Here is a 20,283-nt window from a genome sequence, read left to right as displayed (position 1 = left end):
TTGGTTAAAGCATTAGATTAACTCATAAAGCCACTTTTAACAATACCAAGATTTCAAGGGTTGGCTCAAAAACAGTAAAACATCAGGTAAAAATGAAGCGATATAAGAATAAAGTAGGAGTGTTATGACAGGATCAGTCATGATCTTTCACTGGTAAACTTTGTGTTGTGAAGGCTTGCAAATCTAAACCCAAGAAAGAACACACACAAACATTTCTGATGTGTCTGAAAAAGCAAAGCTTTTGAAACAGTGAGGATTACAATGCTTCAGATGGTTAAGCCCCAGAATGCCTTACTCTGCTCTTAGAGACAGTGAAGTTCAAATGTAGGCAGGGTTATGTGCTTGAGTCGAGGTCACATCTTGAGTGTTAGAAGAGGTCCAATATCATATGTTATAAAGAACACCATTATTAAAAATAAATCTAGTAACAATTGCCAATTCACCTAGTTCTGCAGGAAACTTACATCACATTCAGCCTGAACTGCTCTATAAATACTGTTTATGTCCCAGGCTGTACTAGGTTTACCAGGTTAAGAAATAAATTGCTTCATGAAGTGCAAAGGCAGTGCCTATAATTTCACTATTCCTCAAAAGATTCAGGGCATGCCACCTGAAATCTGCTGAATTAGCAGACAACCCTTCTGGACATTGCTCAGAAGGGTTATCAATGCAACTTCAAGTCAACAGTCATTTAAATATCTTGTGCTTTCCCATTTTTATGAAGTTTGAAATATGTTTTCCAATCCCATTCCCACTCCCCAGTTCTCACTTGCCACTTTCTGCCTAGTCCAGCCTGATGAGAGGTGCAGAATGCCACCATGTAGGAAAGCACAACCTATGATCCACTGCTCATTCCTTCACAGCCAGTGGTTAGAGTAGATCAAAATACATGGGGGAGCTCACCAATTTTGGTCGTCGTGGCAGGTCTCGAAGTCAAGTGGTGATGCGGTGTAGCATCATCTTAGGGTGACAGGATGGACCATGGGGAAGAGAATGGGGACAAGAGAAGAAATGTATCTGAAAGTAGTTCCTATCCCCAAAGAGGGCCCTAGCTAACTAAGCAACAGTATATGGAGGGGTGTAACACACAGACATATGGAGGTGGGCTGCACATCCCTTGTGCTCCTCACTCTCAGATTTGTAAATGGAAAATCAGGAGTTGGTCAGGGTGGAGTAAGTGCATTGATGAAGAAATGAGAAATAAAAATGGGGTATATCCTTCCCCTGGAAAGTGTTGAAACACCTGATGCGATGTTCTGCATCTCAGGAGGTTTTAAACTTGCCAGAGGCAATATGTGTCTATTAAACATCAATAAACATGCACTGAAGCCACACATCCTCAGAATGTTAATAGAGCCTTTACTCTTGTCTATGACAAAAATAGGGCCCAGTAACAACATCTGTTAAGATATTCATCCCTCTCAGCCCAGCTCCTGTCTGAAATGGCACTGTAGAGGAAATGGCACTGTACACAGCAGAAGGTCAAACTCCTGTCCCATACCATGTCCTCAGAGCTTGCTTTTCTTTTCTGTCATGTTGTGCTTCGGATTTTATAAGGGTTATGTTGTAAGAACCTTTCTGCACCATCTTCCCTTCTCTAAATATGTTTCCTCCCTCCAGCACTATAGTTCTGTCCATATTGTCCCTGCCCATAGAAACTCAGGCATGTCACTTGCTACTGTTCCCTTCTTCCCACCTCACACATGATAGAGGTAAAGATGAGTAAAGAAGAGACTTAGAAGCAAAGGGACTCATTTCACTAATCTTGAGGTGTTATCGGTAAAAATAGATGAAAGATAACTGTCAGTTCAGTTTTCCATTTGCATTTCCATTTCTTTCTTCCCTTGAATTAATTTAGTATCTTTTATCATCTTTTGCCAAAGGGAAGAAGGTGGAAGGTGATAAGAAAGGAAAAGTTTTTGCTGTTACAGGTAGGAGAGCTCCCCAGACAAGGACAGGAGAGGGGTTCTCTCACTGGAGGGTTATGACTCAGCTCAGGATGTCACTATTCTAACCCAAGCTCATAGCATAGCTTTACATGTCTGTCATATCTCTTGCATTATTTGCAAGAATGGAAAGTATACTAAGCCTGGAAAAAAGAGACCATGTCTCCAATTCTGGGCCTTCATCTGCATCTTCTAATGTTGAAAGAAAGTGTACACCAAAGAGGTGACCCTTTTCCAGGAAAAAAAAAAAAAGAAAAGAAATTCGATTCTGTATTTTGGAGTCTTCACTGTTAAATGGTTTTCCAGATCAGGGTTCATGCATTGCACCATATGGTTAATGCTGGAAACCACACTAAAAATGTGTTTGCTAAAAGAACAATCACTTGTTGCAGCCACCTACTACTTGCAATTCCTCATTCTTTGCTCTAAGATGGTGTACACGTGCATGGTAAAGACACCAGGGAAATGAATATGGAATGAGAAAAATCTTCGGAGAGAATATACACTTCTTTCTGCCACCATATGTCTTTTCTGATCATTTGAATGGAATTTAGCTGAATCCTTTACTTCCCCCAAGCAAAATTTATCTGGCCACTGGATTTCATTGATGAACTATTTACATTAGTAAATTCTACCAGGTGTGTAATTCAATTCTGCAGTCCTTTTTATTCCACAGAGAACTCTTCCTACTGCTATATTAGTGTGGTACTAAAGAAAAATAATGAGGTGTTTTGTAAGTATTGTGAGTAGTTCAGGCTCTTGTTTCTTTGCTCTCTCATTGTCTTCTTCATTTGGAAAACTGAATTCTAATTAAAAATACCACAGAGAAATCTGAAGTGCAACTTCTCTGTAGCACTAGAAGAGATTTTGGACCTGATTTTGCAAATCCTAATTCATACTAATAGTACTTGCTTCAAAAGTACAGCCACTTACATCAAGGAGACTTTACAGGTAAGAGAGATTTGAATAATTAAGTACTTCTGGGATCAATCCTTTTGATGAGATGCTTCTGGGTCTTTATTAGCTCATCCAATTGCAGAACAGGTAGCATCTGTGCTTTAGCAGACACCAAGTATTCTGCTAAGGAAATCTGCTGGATTTATGACTACTGAAGTTGAACAATTTAAGACTAACACTTCTTTTTATATTCACATACATAATCTCAATGAAGTTAATAGCATTTAATATTTTACTTATTACTCATGCAATTCCAGACTGCAAACCTTGACTCTTAAAATTATTTTAAACTAATTTATAGAATTTAAAAGCCCTTCAAAGCCAATAGTGATGCCACTTCAGGAAGATAATGTGTTATATTTGTTTTCCAAGAATGAATTATTCATTATTATGAATAACATAGCAGTACCAAAGGAAGACCAAATCTATAGCATTCAAAAATGTCAATCAAAAAGTGTTTCATCTTACCTCACCCAAGCCAAGAACTCATATGGGCAAGACAGCTATTCTATATGCTGACTCTTTGATGAATCTATTCCTCCATCCATCAGTTTGTCTTGTTCCATTTTGATAGGAAGCTACCCTTTCACTCACCCTCTTTATGAAGTCTTCTGACAGAAGGTTTCCATGTTACATTAATTGTTAGATGGATGACCAGACGGATGAGCAGGCTGGTGAACAGCTATATAAATTACTCATTCTTATATTTTTTGAATTTGAGTGGTACCTGAATTGCTGAAAATGTCTGTCTTCTTTGGAATGAACAAACCAAGTTATAATACTGTCTCAGGTGTTCCACTGCACAATGTCATTCCCTGACACATAATGGAAAGACTGAATTTCCTTCCACTTTAGTGAAAACATAGCCCTATCCTTCTAGCCTAACCACATCTAGTGCTTTGAGTGTGCCTGAACCATCAAACATTGTCTCTTTTAGACTCTAGTGCATGTGTGATTGTCTTTTAACAAAGGATCAATATCCACAAAAGGTAGACTTCAGTTCAAAACTTCAGGATGGATTACAAATGAAAGTGTCTTGGCATGCTTTTAAGCTCAAACTTTTAGAAGCTGTGACATAAAGTAAAAGATTTTGTGGAAAACCAAAAATGAAAAAACCAAAAACCGACAAACCCACAACCAAACCAAAAGAAAAAAAAGGATGGGTTTCTCAAGCACATGAATTGCATCAAGGAATTAGACATGCATCTGTTATAACAAAATTGAGGCAATCATTGTCTTTAGTGTTAAAGGGACTTTAGCAATTCAGACTTAACAAAATTATTCTCTTTTTAGTGTTAAACTTTATTTATCTATTTTAGTTTGATCTTGTAAATTAATAGGGCAACCCACTGAGACTCAATAGCATTTTCTGTTTATTGTTATTGTCAAATTTATTTGCAATTTAGCTGAATTAACTGTTTAAGACATACTGGTGGTAAAAAAAAACAATTCTGTTTTGGTTACACTAATATTTTTGCCTTACTTTCATTAATACTTTAGCTTTAGTTCTAAACATTACACCTTTGTAGACCAAACCTGAAAAGTGAGCAACACTGCCAGCTCTCGTTGAAGTTAATAAGAACTGAGTGTGCATAACACTTTGCAGGATCAGGCCCTTCACATGAAAATATTTTGACTGGATTTAGCCACATCCTTCCTGACCTTAATTCATACTGGATAAATCAATTTGTTAATTCAGCTGAGGGTAGAAATTTGAAACAGAACATAAATTATATTTTTCCAGTCCTACACGAGATTGGTTTTCCTTCCTGGAAAATGCGTTAACAACCATAGTCTAAATCGGCACAGAAAATGCAAGACCTGAGTTCAAAGGTCATCCCCTTTTATTAGCCATACTTTCATAAATGGAAACAAGAGAAGATTCTGTTCTGCTTTGTTTAGATTTCAAGGCAAGGAGTGAGTTATAGTGCTTTTGTTTTTTAATACCACATTTACTAATAGAGGGAGAAAATCGTCCTGACTTTAACTCCACTGTATTACCAAGAGCCTAGTTCATGCCTCACTGAAATCAGCAAGTTATTCTGTTACCTTCAACAGGCTTTAAAATGGGTTCTACATCCAAGATATTTTTTTCCCCTCTCCAAATTCCTTACCAAAGAAACCCCAATAATTACGGTTCTGACACAAGTCCCATTTCAAAAGGTCATGGACTGTATGCAGAACTCTCACTCAAGCCATCTGGACTTACTCATGTTAACAAGTTTTTTGTTGAAATGAGGCCAATTACTCCAGGCAAACCCACAAAATTAAGTGTCACTGCCTTAGACTAAGAATTTGATCCGTATTTTAGACAAATATCATTTGACTATTCAACCTGTACTCCAGACATAGCATAAAAGAAACAGAACAATAATTTTCTCTGTCTCCTTCTCTGTAATTTAAATGAAAATGTTAAAAAATGTTTTCTTTACAACATTTTAAAAAATTATTTAATTATCTTAATACAATTAGGAAATACATAGCCATAGTGGCTAATCAGAGTCGTGATAAAAATCAACTTAAAGGAAGTGGTTTAATAAGTAGATTTGAAAAATCATTTAAGAAAACTTCAATAAAAACGACATAAATGCAGCTCAAGCCCAAATTAAAATAGGAAAATCATGCAGTGGTTAAATTGCCATAATACATGTTGTTGCTCTTCACTCTTCTTCATTTGGCTTTTTTTTTTTTTTTTTTAGAAATCATCTCCTGAATTTTTGCTTATTTGTCATTACTACTACAGCAAGCTTAGAATTTCGTCCCTTTAACTGCATTTTAATAGCAATGTATTATAGCATGATTTATCAACGTATGGCAGGTGGAAGCTGACACAAATTATAATGAAAATTAAAACACTCATTTATGCAGCAGGCGATTATCATTTAAGAAACATTTATTTGCAGGCTTTAAAAACGAGAGTTTAGAACCAAATGGGTTTAAAATGAAAGTTTTAATGACTGTTACCTTTTTCCTGCAGCCACTCCTCTACAGGCCGGTTATATTTGAAGGGGATTTTCTGTTTTACCATTTGGAACCGTTCACTATCAGTGTTCCCTTTAAAGTTTAAAAAACAGCTTAAAAACAATCTGTAAAGTCAATGAAATAGTTAAAACATCCTAGATTTTTTGGTTTTTTTATGACCTTATTTAGCTATAGATAAATAAGTGCGCACGTGTGTACATATATATATATATTTGAAAAGAGAGAGATTTATCTTTAGTAGAGTGGAGAATAGTTATACATCCAATTGCCTGAGGTTCTGGAAGGTCAAAGAAATTAAAGCCAACAAAAAAAAGATATCTCAGATTCTCCTCAGAGTATTTGTTTATCCAAATTGGTTAGAAGGCATGTACAATTTGTCTGCAATGTGAGACCTTGTGTGAACTCAGTGCCATGAGTTAAAACATTCTGATCAGACTCTGGATCTGATTGCATACGGACATGGCACAATATGTCAGTCACGTAAACACACAGTAGTAACTTGAAAAACTTCTTGCACTGGTAAAAGACACGGGTTAGGACTAGAAACCCAACAAACAGAAAAAAAAAAGAAAGGAAGAAAATATAAGAAATCGATGCCAAAGTATTTAATAGAATTAGTTTAAAAAAATCCAAACACCTAAGAATGGAAAGATAAACAGGAGAAAGGAGAAGTAAAATTTGAAAAGAGGAAGAACTGTTAATTAAGGATACATGAAAACTTCTGTTTGGTTACCAAAGACTTGGGCCTGTTGCCAGAATAAAACAAACACTTAGAAACTAATTTAAATAAAAGCAGAAATAATTAGCCAAAATGTAAATTCCGGCAATTACAGTTCCATTGTTCCATGTTGATGGATAATAGACTCATCCATTAAAGTGTGCTTTGGTGGAAAGCTCCTACTACTTGCACAGCACAGAGAGGAACAGGATACACACAAAGCCTCTGTCCAAATTCCCTAGCTACTGGAAAATTGTACAGGTCAGACGGAACCTCTAGTAGAAAGGAGCAGCTCAATTTGATGGTGCTGGGAATGACAGTGAACAAGTGCCATCATTCTGTGTTTTCATCTTCTTCAGCTAATTTTCTGATTATTTCTAATTTTTGCTTCAAGTATTATTTTTACAAAAACTCTTCAGACAGGCATAAAAGAAGTCCTTTTTTTACATGCAACATTATAATGTGTAGAAAAAGGATTAAGCCCAGAACTTCCTGAAGTAATGCTACCATAAGCAAAAGTTCAGTAGTTCAGTTGTGCTCCAGTATGTGTTTTGAACAAATGGTGGTCGAAATCAGCAACTGCTCTGCTCAATTTACAGTATTGCCTCTAAAGTCACACATATAAATATCCTAATGGGGCTTCATATTTACTTGACTTTCTGAAACAGATGCTGTAATCTTTTTTCAATGCAAAGAGACACCAATGAAAAAAAGCATAAATAAAAACTAAACATGTAAGTCCAGCCAGTCACTGGCAGACACTGTCATACTGCAGGGAATATGACTCGTAAATCTCATGTGTTTGATCATCCTCACTGCATAGCTGTTGCTCAGAAATTCTGCCAGCTGACCACACCTAGGCTCTCCAGAAGCACCTTGGAACTGCTGACTTTCTGCTGCACGTGAGAAGCACTACAGCAACACACCAGATATAGTCCCACAAGGATTCATATGACCTAATCTTAAGGAGTATTTGTAAAAATCATCATCTATATCACTGTAAGCTCAGCTGTAAGGAAAGCAGCAATTTGCATTTGGGTTAGTATCTCCAACTATAATGATGAACATTTAGGAGTCTTGCTGCTCATTTGGGGTACACGGTGAAAAAGAAGCAAAAGCATTTAAGAACAACTTTCCTGGCCCAATTACTTACTACCTTCCTGAAAAGTCAGATGACTTTTTACCTTCCATATTACATATTAATTGTGGGAAACTGCTATTCCCCATTGCAGAAATATCTAATTAAGCACCAGCTGACACACATTATTGCTCCACTTTCTCTGTTGCACCTCAGATGCCTGCCATATACACTTGGCTACTCAGATAAACTAAAAGGAAAAGATAAAATTGAAAATACTCTCTCAGTCATCTGTCAAGTCATATTTAAAAATGTACTGTTGTGACTTGGAGTCACTCACAGTCATGAAGTTACCTTTATTCCCAGCTCTCATAATTCATATCAGCACCACCAAAAAGTCAATTCTATACTTCTATGAACACATATTCCTAAACAGAAAATTTGAACCATGCTCAATCCAGGAACCAAGAAAAAACCGATAAAGAGGAGCTGAGTTAATATAAACAACAAAAACAAAGAAAAATCTTGACCTAAAGCTAAAGAGACAGTAATATTAACAAAAAATTATATTTAATCTGTTTAATAATAATAAACTGAAATGACAGCTTCCTTTCCTGCAAGTTCTGCCATTCATTTAAGCCTAGGGGCAGCTTACAGGACAGGGAAGCAGATCCGTTGGTTTGTGGAGAACAGAAACAAAATTAAGTCAAGCTCACTACAAAACCTTTTTTTTTTTTTTAGATCAGTTAGCAAGACATTCAGCTTAGGCCTTCTCTCAACACATTAATCCATGCCCACCAAAACAGATAAATCTCATAAATGCAATCATAAAAATTCTGCATCTCCTTTAGGATTTTTTTTTTCATTTAGTTGCAGTGTGCCCAATTTTTTTTTGTGTACAGGGAAAGAGTACTAGGTTCTGAAAAATCTCCAGGAGGCACTTCAATGGCACTTAAAGACCTAAATTTCCCTCTCAACTCAGACTTGAACTCTTACAAGGAGGCTGCTACTGCATCTATATTGAATGTGATAGAGATAGACACAGCTTTGATAGAAATGGGGGTTATCCTCCACTTTATAGAGTACATTCTGAGCTAGGACTACTGGTTACATGAGTGCATAGATAATATAACATTGATGGGCAGGCACGTTTTCTATAGGCACAACAAAATTCTATAACACTATTTACGAGCAACAAGAAACTTCACTGTCTTCATCTGTATCAGTATGCACGTACAAAAGTAACCTTTTACTGCTGGCAATGAGATCTTTTTCAGAATGAAGACAGTTCAGAGGAGCACTAGAGCCAGCCAGGGGCTGGCATGGACTGCTTCTTCCTCTGAAGGAAGGCTAACAGTAGAAAAGAAAAAAACATGGTTAATTGAAATTCCTCAGAAACAGGGTGTCTGACAAGAACAGGCCAACAAGACTGAGGTAAAAAAAAGGAAGTGGGACAATCAAAAAAAGATGTGACGATGAAAAATGGGTTTCTTTTAGTTCTAGACCTTCAAGAAAGCCGGAAATGACAACTATTCCCCACCACATCTTTAAAAACTTTTTTTTTAAAATCAGGTTTAATTTAATTTTATGTTATTATTATGTAGATATATTCAGAGAGATTAAAATACATATAAAAATCATACCTTTAAAAGCGATGAAAAATTGAAGGGCATTAGAAAATTCAAATAGGTTTATATTGCAACATTAGTATCTGATCTATTATTTTTTGGTTTGTTTTTAAATTTTATTTCAGACATAACTAAGAATGATTTTTAAAAACATGTGCATGAGAATGCATTCACTCATGTACCCAATTACAACAGTGAGCTAAAGAACAACTTTTTCATTGTTAAGTGCTTAGAATAGCCATTAAATATAACCAATAGAACCACACAATTATTAAATTAATACTGACTTGGAGTTGTGCTTTCAAAAATAAACACAACATTTGATATGAGAGCTCAAAAAGGAAATATCATGGTTTGCAACACGAAGTAACATAAGTTTGGCATGAAGAAAGCTTTTTGAACCTCTGACAGCTGAGGCATGATGTGATTAAAGGTGTTTCTCATCCATCTTCATACAGAGAAATTTTCAGTAACAATCCTTTTGTGACCTCAATGCAATTTCTTTCTACAGTTGAATGATACACACATTCAAACAACTCTTTCACGTAACTAATATAGATTCTCTCTTTTTTCTCTTTTGAGTACAGATTTTATTCCAGGCTGTTCTTCAGAATGGAATACACATGATAGAGTGATTTAAATTTTCAGAAAATACTCCTAATCACACAATTCTTCTGCATTCAGAGTCAATATGGGCCTCAAATGTTGCAGGATACAGTTTTTTATAGTAAAATTGTGTTGATTAGTTTTGCTACTTGTGATTTACTAAATATTTTCCTCCCATAGATTCTAGCAGCTGAAGTGATTCAAGTACCAATAGGAAAGGATCACTTAAAATAAGTTTCCTCTTTTTTCTTTCATCCACATAATAAATTCCTGTATATCAATATGACTTAGATCTGCTTAACAACTTAGCTTCTTCTAAAGAACTGTGCCTCATAAACACATTCTTTTGCCTATTTTTATTCCTTTCTCATGTAAAAATTCTAAAGACAACTGTGAAGACTAGGATTAAAAGAAATCTTTTGTCCCATTTAGGACTTATATGCACAATTAACAGGAATTCTGCTGCATGTCCTAAGTTTTTGAACAAACTGATAAGCAATCAGACTTTTATGACCTCAAGGATTTTAACTGTAACATCTGAAAATCTTCTAGACTCTTGAATCTTGATTAACCTGAATATTCTAAATATTTCAAATACCAAGGACATTGCTAAGGACCAAATACTTTGGAGAGGAATATGGCCGAAGTGCTCTATTTTTTTGGATTTTTTTGGATTGTCCTTCTTTTTCCAAGGGAAACATTGAATCCAGTCATAAAAATAAGAGCCTATTGGTTAAATATGATCGGTTGCTGCCATTCTGGCTTTTTTTCTGAAGCCCTCAGTATCCCTGCTCTACAGATTATACTGATAAATAGATCAGATTCACTTTGAACTTTAGCTTTCGATAATCTTCAATTTAGATCAAACTAAAATGGGGGAAAAAAAATCAAAACAATTGTCTTGTGCCAATCACTACTGGCAGTTCCCACAGAAAATACTTTTTATGCAGTGCAAGAGTCCAAGGGACACACTTTAAATTTGCTCGTGGCAAAGCAGAATTTTCTTCCAAAACCCTTCAGTGCAGGAAGATGTTAGTCTTTTCCGCTGGTGGTTCCTTTAAGAAAACAAGCAACCTTTATTGCATTAAGCTCATTTTTAAACCAAAATGGAATCTTAAGCCAAAGACAGTACAAGAACAATTGAAGCTCTGAAAAATCTTGCTTCTTGGCCTAGACCAATCATAATGATTTACTACCTCTTAGGTGTGAAAGAGAAAAACAGAGAGGTTCCAGCAAAATGCACCGGGCAGAAAGAAAGTACTTGCTTTTAGGTGGAATATTAATCCATCCTGATGTGTTGTCAAATCTGTGAAGATGCTGAAAAGAATACCATGAGAAAACACTCATCTGATCTAAATTACTGTCAAAGGCTGTTCTATGAAGCAGAATTTTCTTCATTGCTTCTAAGTCTCTAAAAAGAATGAGACGCTTTATCTAATGAGCAGTTATTAGGTGAAAGATGCTACAGTGATACTAATGATTTAAAGAAATATCTTGAGATCAGTGTTGAAGCTTTAAAATGTTTCCACCATTTTCCTTATTGTAGATGGAATATCAGTAGAAAAAGGGCTTGTTAACACCCAGTGTTTAATAGCTCAGTTCACCCAGCAGCCCATAATACCAGCTCCCTTTGAGTTTTTATGGATGCCCATAATCTCACTAAGATTTACACACACTTAATTGACATCATCATGGAGAGAAACAGTCTGCTACAGAATGAACAGTGTATATTTCATGGGTAAATGCTCTACTAACATAAATGAATTTAGTTCAATTCAACCCCAAAACTCTCCTAGGGCTGATGCTGAGTGCTATGGAAAAGGAGACTTGCATGCATCATGGAAAAGCCACCATTTCCCTTCTAATAAAGGGAACAAAAGTTTCCAAAGTGTGCTTTTGATTGGCACAGACTGAGCCTCTTTAACCACTTCTGTTTTCAGGCAGCTGCGCTTAAATACTTACAAGATACTAAATCGATCCATTTTCATATTTCTTAAAGTACATATTTTGTTTTAAATATTAGGAAGTACAACCACTATTTGTTCATAGCTTGTATGCAATTAGATAACTGACACAACTCTATTGGTAAAGGATTGGAATCTATTTTTAAGACTAGACCTTGCTCCATACATCAGAAAGGAATAACAACACTTACAATCAAGTTTTAGCATCAGGTCTTTTTATGTATAGATGTTTATTTTGTTGTGTTACTGTAAGACCATATTGTGGTTTATGTTATATAACATAGAGAATGGTTGCACTAAAATCCAAACATGCAAAAAATCTCTACTTACAGTGGCTTTAGAAAACACTTGAAAAATGTCCAAACCTGAAACCACAGATGTGGCTTTTACAAAAATGAGACAGGATGGCCATGCTAAACAAAACAATTATAAGGCAGATGATCTGGAATCTTTCTAACTATCCCAAGCTGTCCCTCTAAAAATTCTTGTAAAGCTTCAGTTTTGCTTTGTATAAAAGGAGAGCTATAGAAAATTAATTCAAATTTGGGATTTCATTTCATTTGAGTGAATTGAAAAATAGACAAGTCTTAACATTGTTTAGCTTTGCTTCAGCTCTTGGATATTATATTTTTTCCCTGCCTTCACTGTTCAATAAAGTTGCATCTTTTGCTACTGAATTCCCATTTTATTTCTTGTCCTCATTTTCCCCTTAGTCCTGGATGCCCTTGACTTTATCTTCAATTCCCTCTGATCACATTGTTTGCTGGGAGCAACACCTTTTATTTTGTTCATCTCGCTATGGACTGGAGTTAAAAGCTGACCTTCACACTGCAACCCTCCTCAGCTCACTGCCCTCATGACAAGAGACAACAAGGTCTTGGTAATGTAAGTACTAAAAATATGAGAATTAGCAAGCAAGACTCCAACAATAAAAATTATTCAGGCAGCTGGAGCTGTTCCTAAGTCTTTAGCACCTCGACCAAAATCTTTACAATGCCACCACTCACTATTTATCTGATATTTTTTGGCCTAAAAAACTTCTGGTTTTAATTTAAAGTAAATCACCATTCAGATCAAAATCATTGGGAAATTCAGAAGCAAACTGAGAGATAGGAGTTTAAATGTCTGTGCAGGAGGTATAGCTAATGTGGACCACAGTGACACTAATAAGACTAAGACAGACTTGAGGAAGTCGTCTAATTCAATGCGCTGCCCCAGGACAAGATCAGTAATGTTTAAACCTCCCTTAGATTAGTCTTTCAATCCTGTTTTGGATGACTGAGAAAATAAGTGCCTTACCCTCGATAATCTAACCCAGAAGTGCAACAGGAGCAAAACGAAAGAAAACTCAGACTAACAAAGGTGGAAGAAGGTTTAATCAAACCTTTTCAAGCATCCAGAAGAAAAAAAAAATTGTCAAAAATGTGACTCAAGTCCTATTTTATATGTGCACATTATGCTGAATCACTTCAGCCCTGTAGAAGTTGAGGCCATGGGCATAAAATAAAAGCAGTCTGCTTTAGTTCTCATTTGAGCTATGCTGGAAAATTGAACTAGTGTACAATACAGAGAAAGCAGTTACCAGTTCAACTTCTGTAAAAATATGGAACAATTTGGGTGCCTACATTACAAAATGTTTGAAATGTTTTGTAAGAATGTGTAAATTACTGTGTTTTTTCACTGACCAGACCCAAATTGAGCCCCATGTCAGGCATCCAAGGCTGAAGAGTCTATTAAAGAAAAACTGAAACTACATATTGATCTTTCCATTTTCAGCGAGGGGAAAAAAAATCATTTTGCAGGAAGAAATCAGAGATTGGAATAAAATATACTGCTATTATCCTCACATCCCACTTCTTTGATTCCCTTGTGAAAGGTCAGGATGTGATTTATGTTGCCCAGTGGGAACAAGCAGCAATAATCAAATACCAAAAGCACTTTATTTGTATTGACACTTTAAATTCTATTAACTCTCATTTATCTAGAGGTTGTTTATCTGTTTTGTGCATTAGGCAAAGTCAGGACATAGAAACACTAATCTAATTTACATATTTGGGGTTAGGCATTGGAGCTACATGAGTGTAGCTATTTTGCTTCCAGGAGCAATGTCAGACTGAAAACAGCCCAGTTGCCTTTGGAGGGTGCCTGATCTAAGGTAAGAAAACTTGTAGCTTTATACCTGCTTCTTGAAGGGTCAGTGGCTTGCTACCATAACCCTGCAAACACGAGCAGCTCAGTTCCAGCAGACCTTCTGCAGTCTCTGCCTTGGTGCTGGTAGCTGGACTGGCTCCATTAGAAACCTTCAGATGTTTCTGAATCTCATTTCCCTGTGCACATATTCTTAGGGAGACAATACAGGGAGTTAAATGTACAAATAGAGAGAGCATGTGCAGTTCTTTCCCATTAATACAGTGCTACTGCAGGGAAGCTGCTCAGTCAGTAACAATAATGAGAGTAACACCTGTAAGGCCCTGAGTCAAAAGTCACTGATGAAGACTGGAAAGCTAACCAGTTACAAATGACCAAATGGCAAAAATTCTATGGAAGTGGCAAGTCCTCTAGAATGAGTGCCAGGAAATAATTAAAAGCATGTAAGAAACTGATGAAAGAAGAAATTTATTAAGAAGCACTTCCTATCAAGATTGCATATTAGACAGTGCTACAGTATCCTCAGGGAAATTCTTGAATTATTTAAAATTTTCCTTGAAAAAGTGGTGGGGGATATCAGTTTATTACAGAATGGAATAAATGAGAGCAAACAGGCCTTTCCCATTCCTAATTGCTACAAATCACAAAATCAATTCTTCTGTTTGCATCAGTTTAGAAAAAGGAAAAGAGAATTCTAGGATTCTGTAGCAACCAATGAGTCTTCTCAAAGACATGCTATTCACAAAGTTGTGCCACGACCAAGAGCACCAGGTACTGAGTAAGTAGCAAAGATGCAAATTCCTTGACCCAGAAAGACTTCCATGTTCAGTGAATTGTAGAATATTTTCTATTTAAGTCACCAAAGATAAGGTAAATTGGAGCTTTATCCTCAGTTTACTGATGGGAAAAACTGAGCTGCAGAGTGGTAAAAGCATTACTCAAGATCACTGAGAAAGGCATCTCTAAACACAAGGCTGCGATTCATGAACTTCTGACTCCCAGTTCCATGACTGGCCCCTTTCATTTCTGACCATCCTTTCACACAGTTGTTCTACTTCAGATTGTAGCACTGGATTTTAATGACTTCGTGCTTTCCAGTGCCTTTAGCGAGCAGGGAAAAGGCTGATGTGGATGCATAAACCCCTCCTGTCACTGCATGTCAGCACGTCAACCTGGGATTACAGCTGGCACTGTTTTTTCTGCAGGCAATGTGATCAGAAAAGCACAAAGTTGTTCAAGCCTGTGATCCCTCAGGACAGATGTTTGTTTGCTCATTCTTACTGTGCACACATGTGTGTTTATGAGAGAGAGACAGGGACAGAAGGAGAGTTAGGGAGAGAGAGGGAGATAGCGAAGAAATAAAACATAAAAACTCTGTCTGATCAGAACTGAAATAGAACTAACCCAGGAGAGAAACGTAAATATATTAATGTCTGGGAACTCACTGCACTGTGCTCTGCAGCAAGATTCTATTTAGCCTGAGTCTTCATCTAAGAATTATTTCTCCGTCCTTCTCTGCACTACATTGTACAGCTACATTTGATGTACCATCAAATGGCTGAAGCAATAGCAACTAGTTGGACGGGGCTCTGAGCAATGTGTTCTAGCAGAAGGTGTCCCCACACATGGCAGGGGGTTTGGAACTAGATAATCCTAAAGGTCCCTTCCAACCCAAGTACTTCTATGGTTCTAATTAATCTTATGCCAGCAAAGGATAAATTTACCAGAAATCACTGTTGATAAGGTTTATGCTTGGTACCTGGACCTCATACAATCATGAAGCAATGGACACCAGCAGATGAGAACAGCTCAAAATATCTGAGGATTCAGTCAGTATACACATGCCTGTGTGAACAGCTGTATACTTTGGCATGGAATTGTTGGGAAGACCAAGCTATCAGGATATACCTGTATCTCTTAGCATGTAACTACTATTCATGGAAAATGGCTGGATGCCAAAGAAATACAGGGAAAACCACATGGATTGTATTTGTTTTGCACCATGTATCTCAGGCACTGGGACTGAAAGGCCTGTGGTAAGTATATGAATGCAATGTCAATACTTAGGGACATTCCAGGGTTCCTAAATCAGATACCAGGTGAGAACAATTAAGCAGAAAGATGCATGAGAGCCCTATGGATACTGTATCTTGGAATGTTTAAGCCATCATTCTGACCAATGAGCAAATCTAGGACTGAGAAATCATAAAGCTCATCTCTTCACAAGTTTCAGTTTATGCTGTACTACCATTGTCAAAGGTTAATACAACTTTCCCCAGGTGTACTACACTCTGTGTTGCAAGAATTTATATTACAATGAACCCTAGTCAATAGAACTAAGCTAAGAGGAAAGAAGTGAGATTTGAGAATCAGTATCATCAATGGAAAAAGAATCAGAGAAATGGAGAAAAATTAGAGATGCCACTAAACTACCTAGGTTTTGGTTTGTTTTGGTTTAAATTTGGCTGAGCAATGGGGTCACAGTGCAGCAGAGTAACTTCTCCAACTGCAGAAGAAGTGGGAGTATTTCCACACAATCATGTCTTCCTGAATAAATTAATGAGGGGAAAAAAAGGAACCATTTGCTTTCCAACTGAGAAATACAAATGTAATTACTCTAGATATAATAAAAACACATACAGCTTATTTGACATCATATTTCAGATCACAAACTAAATGCAGAAGTAGGGCAATTTTTTTTAGAAGGACATCTTTTGGGGCATATTTTTTTGCTGACATGGTGAGTTACTGTAATTCTCTGGAGCATCAGACACTTGACAGGTCTCAGACTCAATAAGCTTGATTAGATGAACAATCAGGCTCTGGGAAGACAGAAGATAATCCCAAATCCAGGACCATTGGAAAGAAGTGTCATTTTGACCATTAAAGCAAATTTTCTTCTAAAGTATTTGGTATTTGTCTGTAGATTTGACATATTGGGCATCTAGTCTGATGCAGGAAGATGTAAGAGTGTTGCTACACTAATTCAGCTAACAGCTGAATATACAATACATATAATACATATCTCTGGTTTTTGGACAGCACCAAAAAACTTTTACTCAAACTGTCAGTACTTTCTGTTAATATTTTCTTTATCTTGGCTATAAAAACATAAATATTTTGGCTAAATTAAAACGAGTATTGCCTCTAACATGTATTTGCATGTTAGAAGAACCTTTTATGTGATTGTTATGTAGCAGTAATAAAGACTGCTACAGAAGAATACTTCTTATTCCTCTCCCCTCTTCTTCAAGGACTATCAGTGGGATCTTGCATGGGAATTCGATGGTCATGGCAACTTGCATGAAGATACTTTTCTGTGTTCACTTCCTTCCTTAGGTAAACTCCTTTTTTCAACCCTATTGCTGTTAAATCATACTGTGCTGCTTGTTCTGCTTTATTACCTTACATGTCTTCATAAAGACCCATGCATTTCCCTCTTTCTTGATGCCAAGCACAAATTCCAGTGCTTGACAGACTGCCACTCATATGGGCTTGAGGTACTTGGTGAAGTTAAAACTACATCTCACTCAGACTGAATGCAGTGTGTTGCAAGAGCTCAGATCAGTTTTAAGAAACAAAACAGGAGCAATGGATACTGGAAGCTGCAATATAACCAACTTTTTGTTTGTTTTCTCTCTTTTCTCTCTTCTGTCCTCAGAAACAGAATTTGGAAGACAGAAAGTCCTTACAACACTTTCATGAAACTCTTTGAGGATGGAGCAAGTCAGAAATAAACTACAGCTTCATTTATTTCTGTGGAAAAGGGAAACACAAAGCACACAGCAGTTAAACTCTAAGCAACATTTATGTAACTTTTATATCATGTCAGATCATATTCCATCATGCAGTATGGAAACATATGCATTAACATGAGGTTTTTTGCACAAATTTCAAAGTATGTTCGTTTGTTGATGACTTCATATATGGAGTTTTATATGTCATTGGATACAGGGGAACAAAACTTGAGTGTTTATATCAGGTAGCCATATTTATCAGTTTTCCAACCCCATAAATATATTATAGATGCTATGGCCCTGCAGTGACAAGCTACAATCAACTCTTGATTTCATCAACTTGTCATGCTTTAATCATCCCTCTTGGCAGATCTTTCAACATATGTTGCAGTACTGCCTTCAAAATGTGCTTCTCCAATTCTGTTTTATTAACCCTGTCTTTTTATATGTTTTAGGCTCATTATGAAATGCAGTAAATCTGTCAAAGGCACTTTATATGCTGTCTCCAATTCATGCTGATAGGAAGCATCTGAGAGCTCATTTAAGTCCCACAAAATGAGTGCAATATGAAAAGTCAAAATCCACAACAAAGTATGTGACAAGAACCCTGGTGATGGCATTCAGCCTACAGAGCTAATCAAAAAATCAGTTCCGTGTTCCTTACTCATTGCCCACTCAGAAGGACATTTGGATAGAAAAATATTAAGACCACAGTGGGATCTGGCAGTACCAAGAAAAAAATCCCTTCAGCCTGCAGATCAAGCAACACATTAACGATTCCAAGTCATCCAGCACAAGATCCATTTTCATGAAGACAACTGAGTTCAGCCAAACTTCTTACTATTACCTTGGTTTCAGAAGCAAGGTTTCAGAAGTGAAAAGGAGATCATAGCAGCCTCAAGTCTGAGGGAAGGAAAAGATTGCTGAAGGGACACAAGAAGACAGAAGCCAAAGTTTTTGTGGGGAGTTGAAGGGTGGAAAAAAGAGGAAATGACATGTCAAAGGGATTCTGCAACACACAGAATGAATTTGGGGGAGGAGGACCCAGGTGCTGAACAGCACAGAGAACTAGAAATTTCTTTTAAGGCTCCATTACTGAACATTTGTAAATCACTGAAGTGGTGCAACAAGAGTCATGTAGAGGTACGGTGCAGGGATAAGTACAAACTTAGAAAGAACTTGTTGCAATGACTCAGACAACTCCATTAGTTCTGCTTTTGAGTCTTCCATGTTAGTTTCACAATCAGCATTAGGCTTTGTATAACTGAGCTCACAAGAACTAATAATCACAACATTGCATATTATTTACAATATCAGTGCACATGTCAGCTGAAGAAAGGATATGTAGTCTTCTCCTAATTTCCCTAGTGATGCTACTATTAGACCATCTAAACTTACCTTCTTTTTCTTGTCTAATGCATTATAAATTAAATAAAGCAAAGTTGGAAGAGGCAATATTTCGTTGATAACAGTTAAAAACAGACAAGCTTTCAGAAAGAGAAAATGCAAAAAAATTACAGAAGGAGAAAAATGTAATGCCACTGATTAAAAAAACCCCAAAAACCTACCATGAAGAACTTATATATCCTGAAATGAGGCAGATTTTTTCAACTGTATTGGTCTGACTCATAAAAACTATTAACCTTCAGTAATTTTGCCTATATAAATGAAGACTAATAGAGATATCACACACAATTTCCCCACAATTAAGGCACTCTTATTTTCTAGGTTGGTCAGCAGGTACCAAAACAGAGCACAGAGAAGTCAGCTCAGTCCCCTGCTTCTTGGGACATCTACTGTCTTGCCATGCTCAGCAATGAAGCCAGGGAGATGAACTCTAGCACGCATAAAGAATCTGGATACAATCTTGTGAGACCTTCTGTTTCCAGGATAAGATGGGGATAATATATAAAAATCAGCAATCATGAGTGGGAGCTGCCCTGTATCTTTACATCAAACAAATCCTTGCTAAATTTTGTCTTTAACAACTACAACAACCACTGCATTATCTGAGGAAATTCCTCATCATAACAAGCTCTTGTGTGTTTTGTGTAATTCCTTTACAAATAACCTTGAGCTTTCTGTATGTCCTCTTAATATCTCAGGAGAGGATCTCATTTTCTCCTCCTCTCTTCCTCTCCTGCCTGCCTTCCCCAACCCCCCCTCCTCAATTATCTTTGCTGTCTTCTGGGTGGTTATGTTTAATCTCAGGATTAGGCAGAAGCCTGCAGTTTGCTTTGAACAGCTTATCAGCTTCCAAGAGACATTTACAGGGAGAGAAAGACTCCAGTTTTGATAGCAGTAATTGTATTTAGCTTGTAAGATACAAGGCTATTTATCTCATGTCTGGGAAATCACAGAGGGAGAGAAAGAAAATGTTGTCGATAAAAACTAAATAAAGCCTAAAAGAATGGAGAAGAGAAGAGAAGAGAAGAGAAGAGAAGAGAAGAGAAGAGAAGAGAAGAGAAGAGAAGAGAAGAGAAGAGAAGAGAAGAATCTTTTCAGTAGAGGGATGAGGT

The 20,283-nt window shown here is 36.8% G+C and overlaps 1 protein-coding gene across 28 annotated transcripts in view; it reads right to left on the bottom strand.

Moving 5' to 3' along the window:
- The window catches only part of NRXN3 (neurexin 3), a 961,434-nt gene that overhangs the window by 107,863 nt on the left and 833,288 nt on the right, over positions 1-20,283 (bottom strand). For 16 of the 28 annotated variants that reach the window (XR_005257043.1, XR_005257044.1, XM_038137596.1 and 13 more), the window contains 2 exons: positions 5,868-5,957; positions 904-960 (listed from right to left, as the gene is read on the bottom strand). The exons of 5 other annotated variants lie outside the window; for them this stretch is intronic. Coding sequence is in view for 21 of the 23 variants with exons in the window: in XM_038137596.1 (XP_037993524.1) it covers positions 904-960; positions 5,868-5,957 (147 nt within the window). In the remaining 2 variants the exon portion in view is untranslated. The remainder of the gene's footprint in view (positions 1-903; positions 961-5,867; positions 5,958-20,283) is intronic. 7 more of the 28 variants (XM_038137616.1, XM_038137606.1, XM_038137607.1 and 4 more) reach the window with 1 other exon arrangement.

The sequence above is a fragment of the Motacilla alba genome, chromosome 5 (genome assembly GCF_015832195.1).
Source record: "Motacilla alba alba isolate MOTALB_02 chromosome 5, Motacilla_alba_V1.0_pri, whole genome shotgun sequence".
Classification (NCBI taxonomy): domain Eukaryota; kingdom Metazoa; phylum Chordata; class Aves; order Passeriformes; family Motacillidae; genus Motacilla; species Motacilla alba.
The sequence above is the reverse complement of the archived record's forward strand: the minus strand, read 5'-3'. Positions and strand labels throughout refer to the sequence as shown.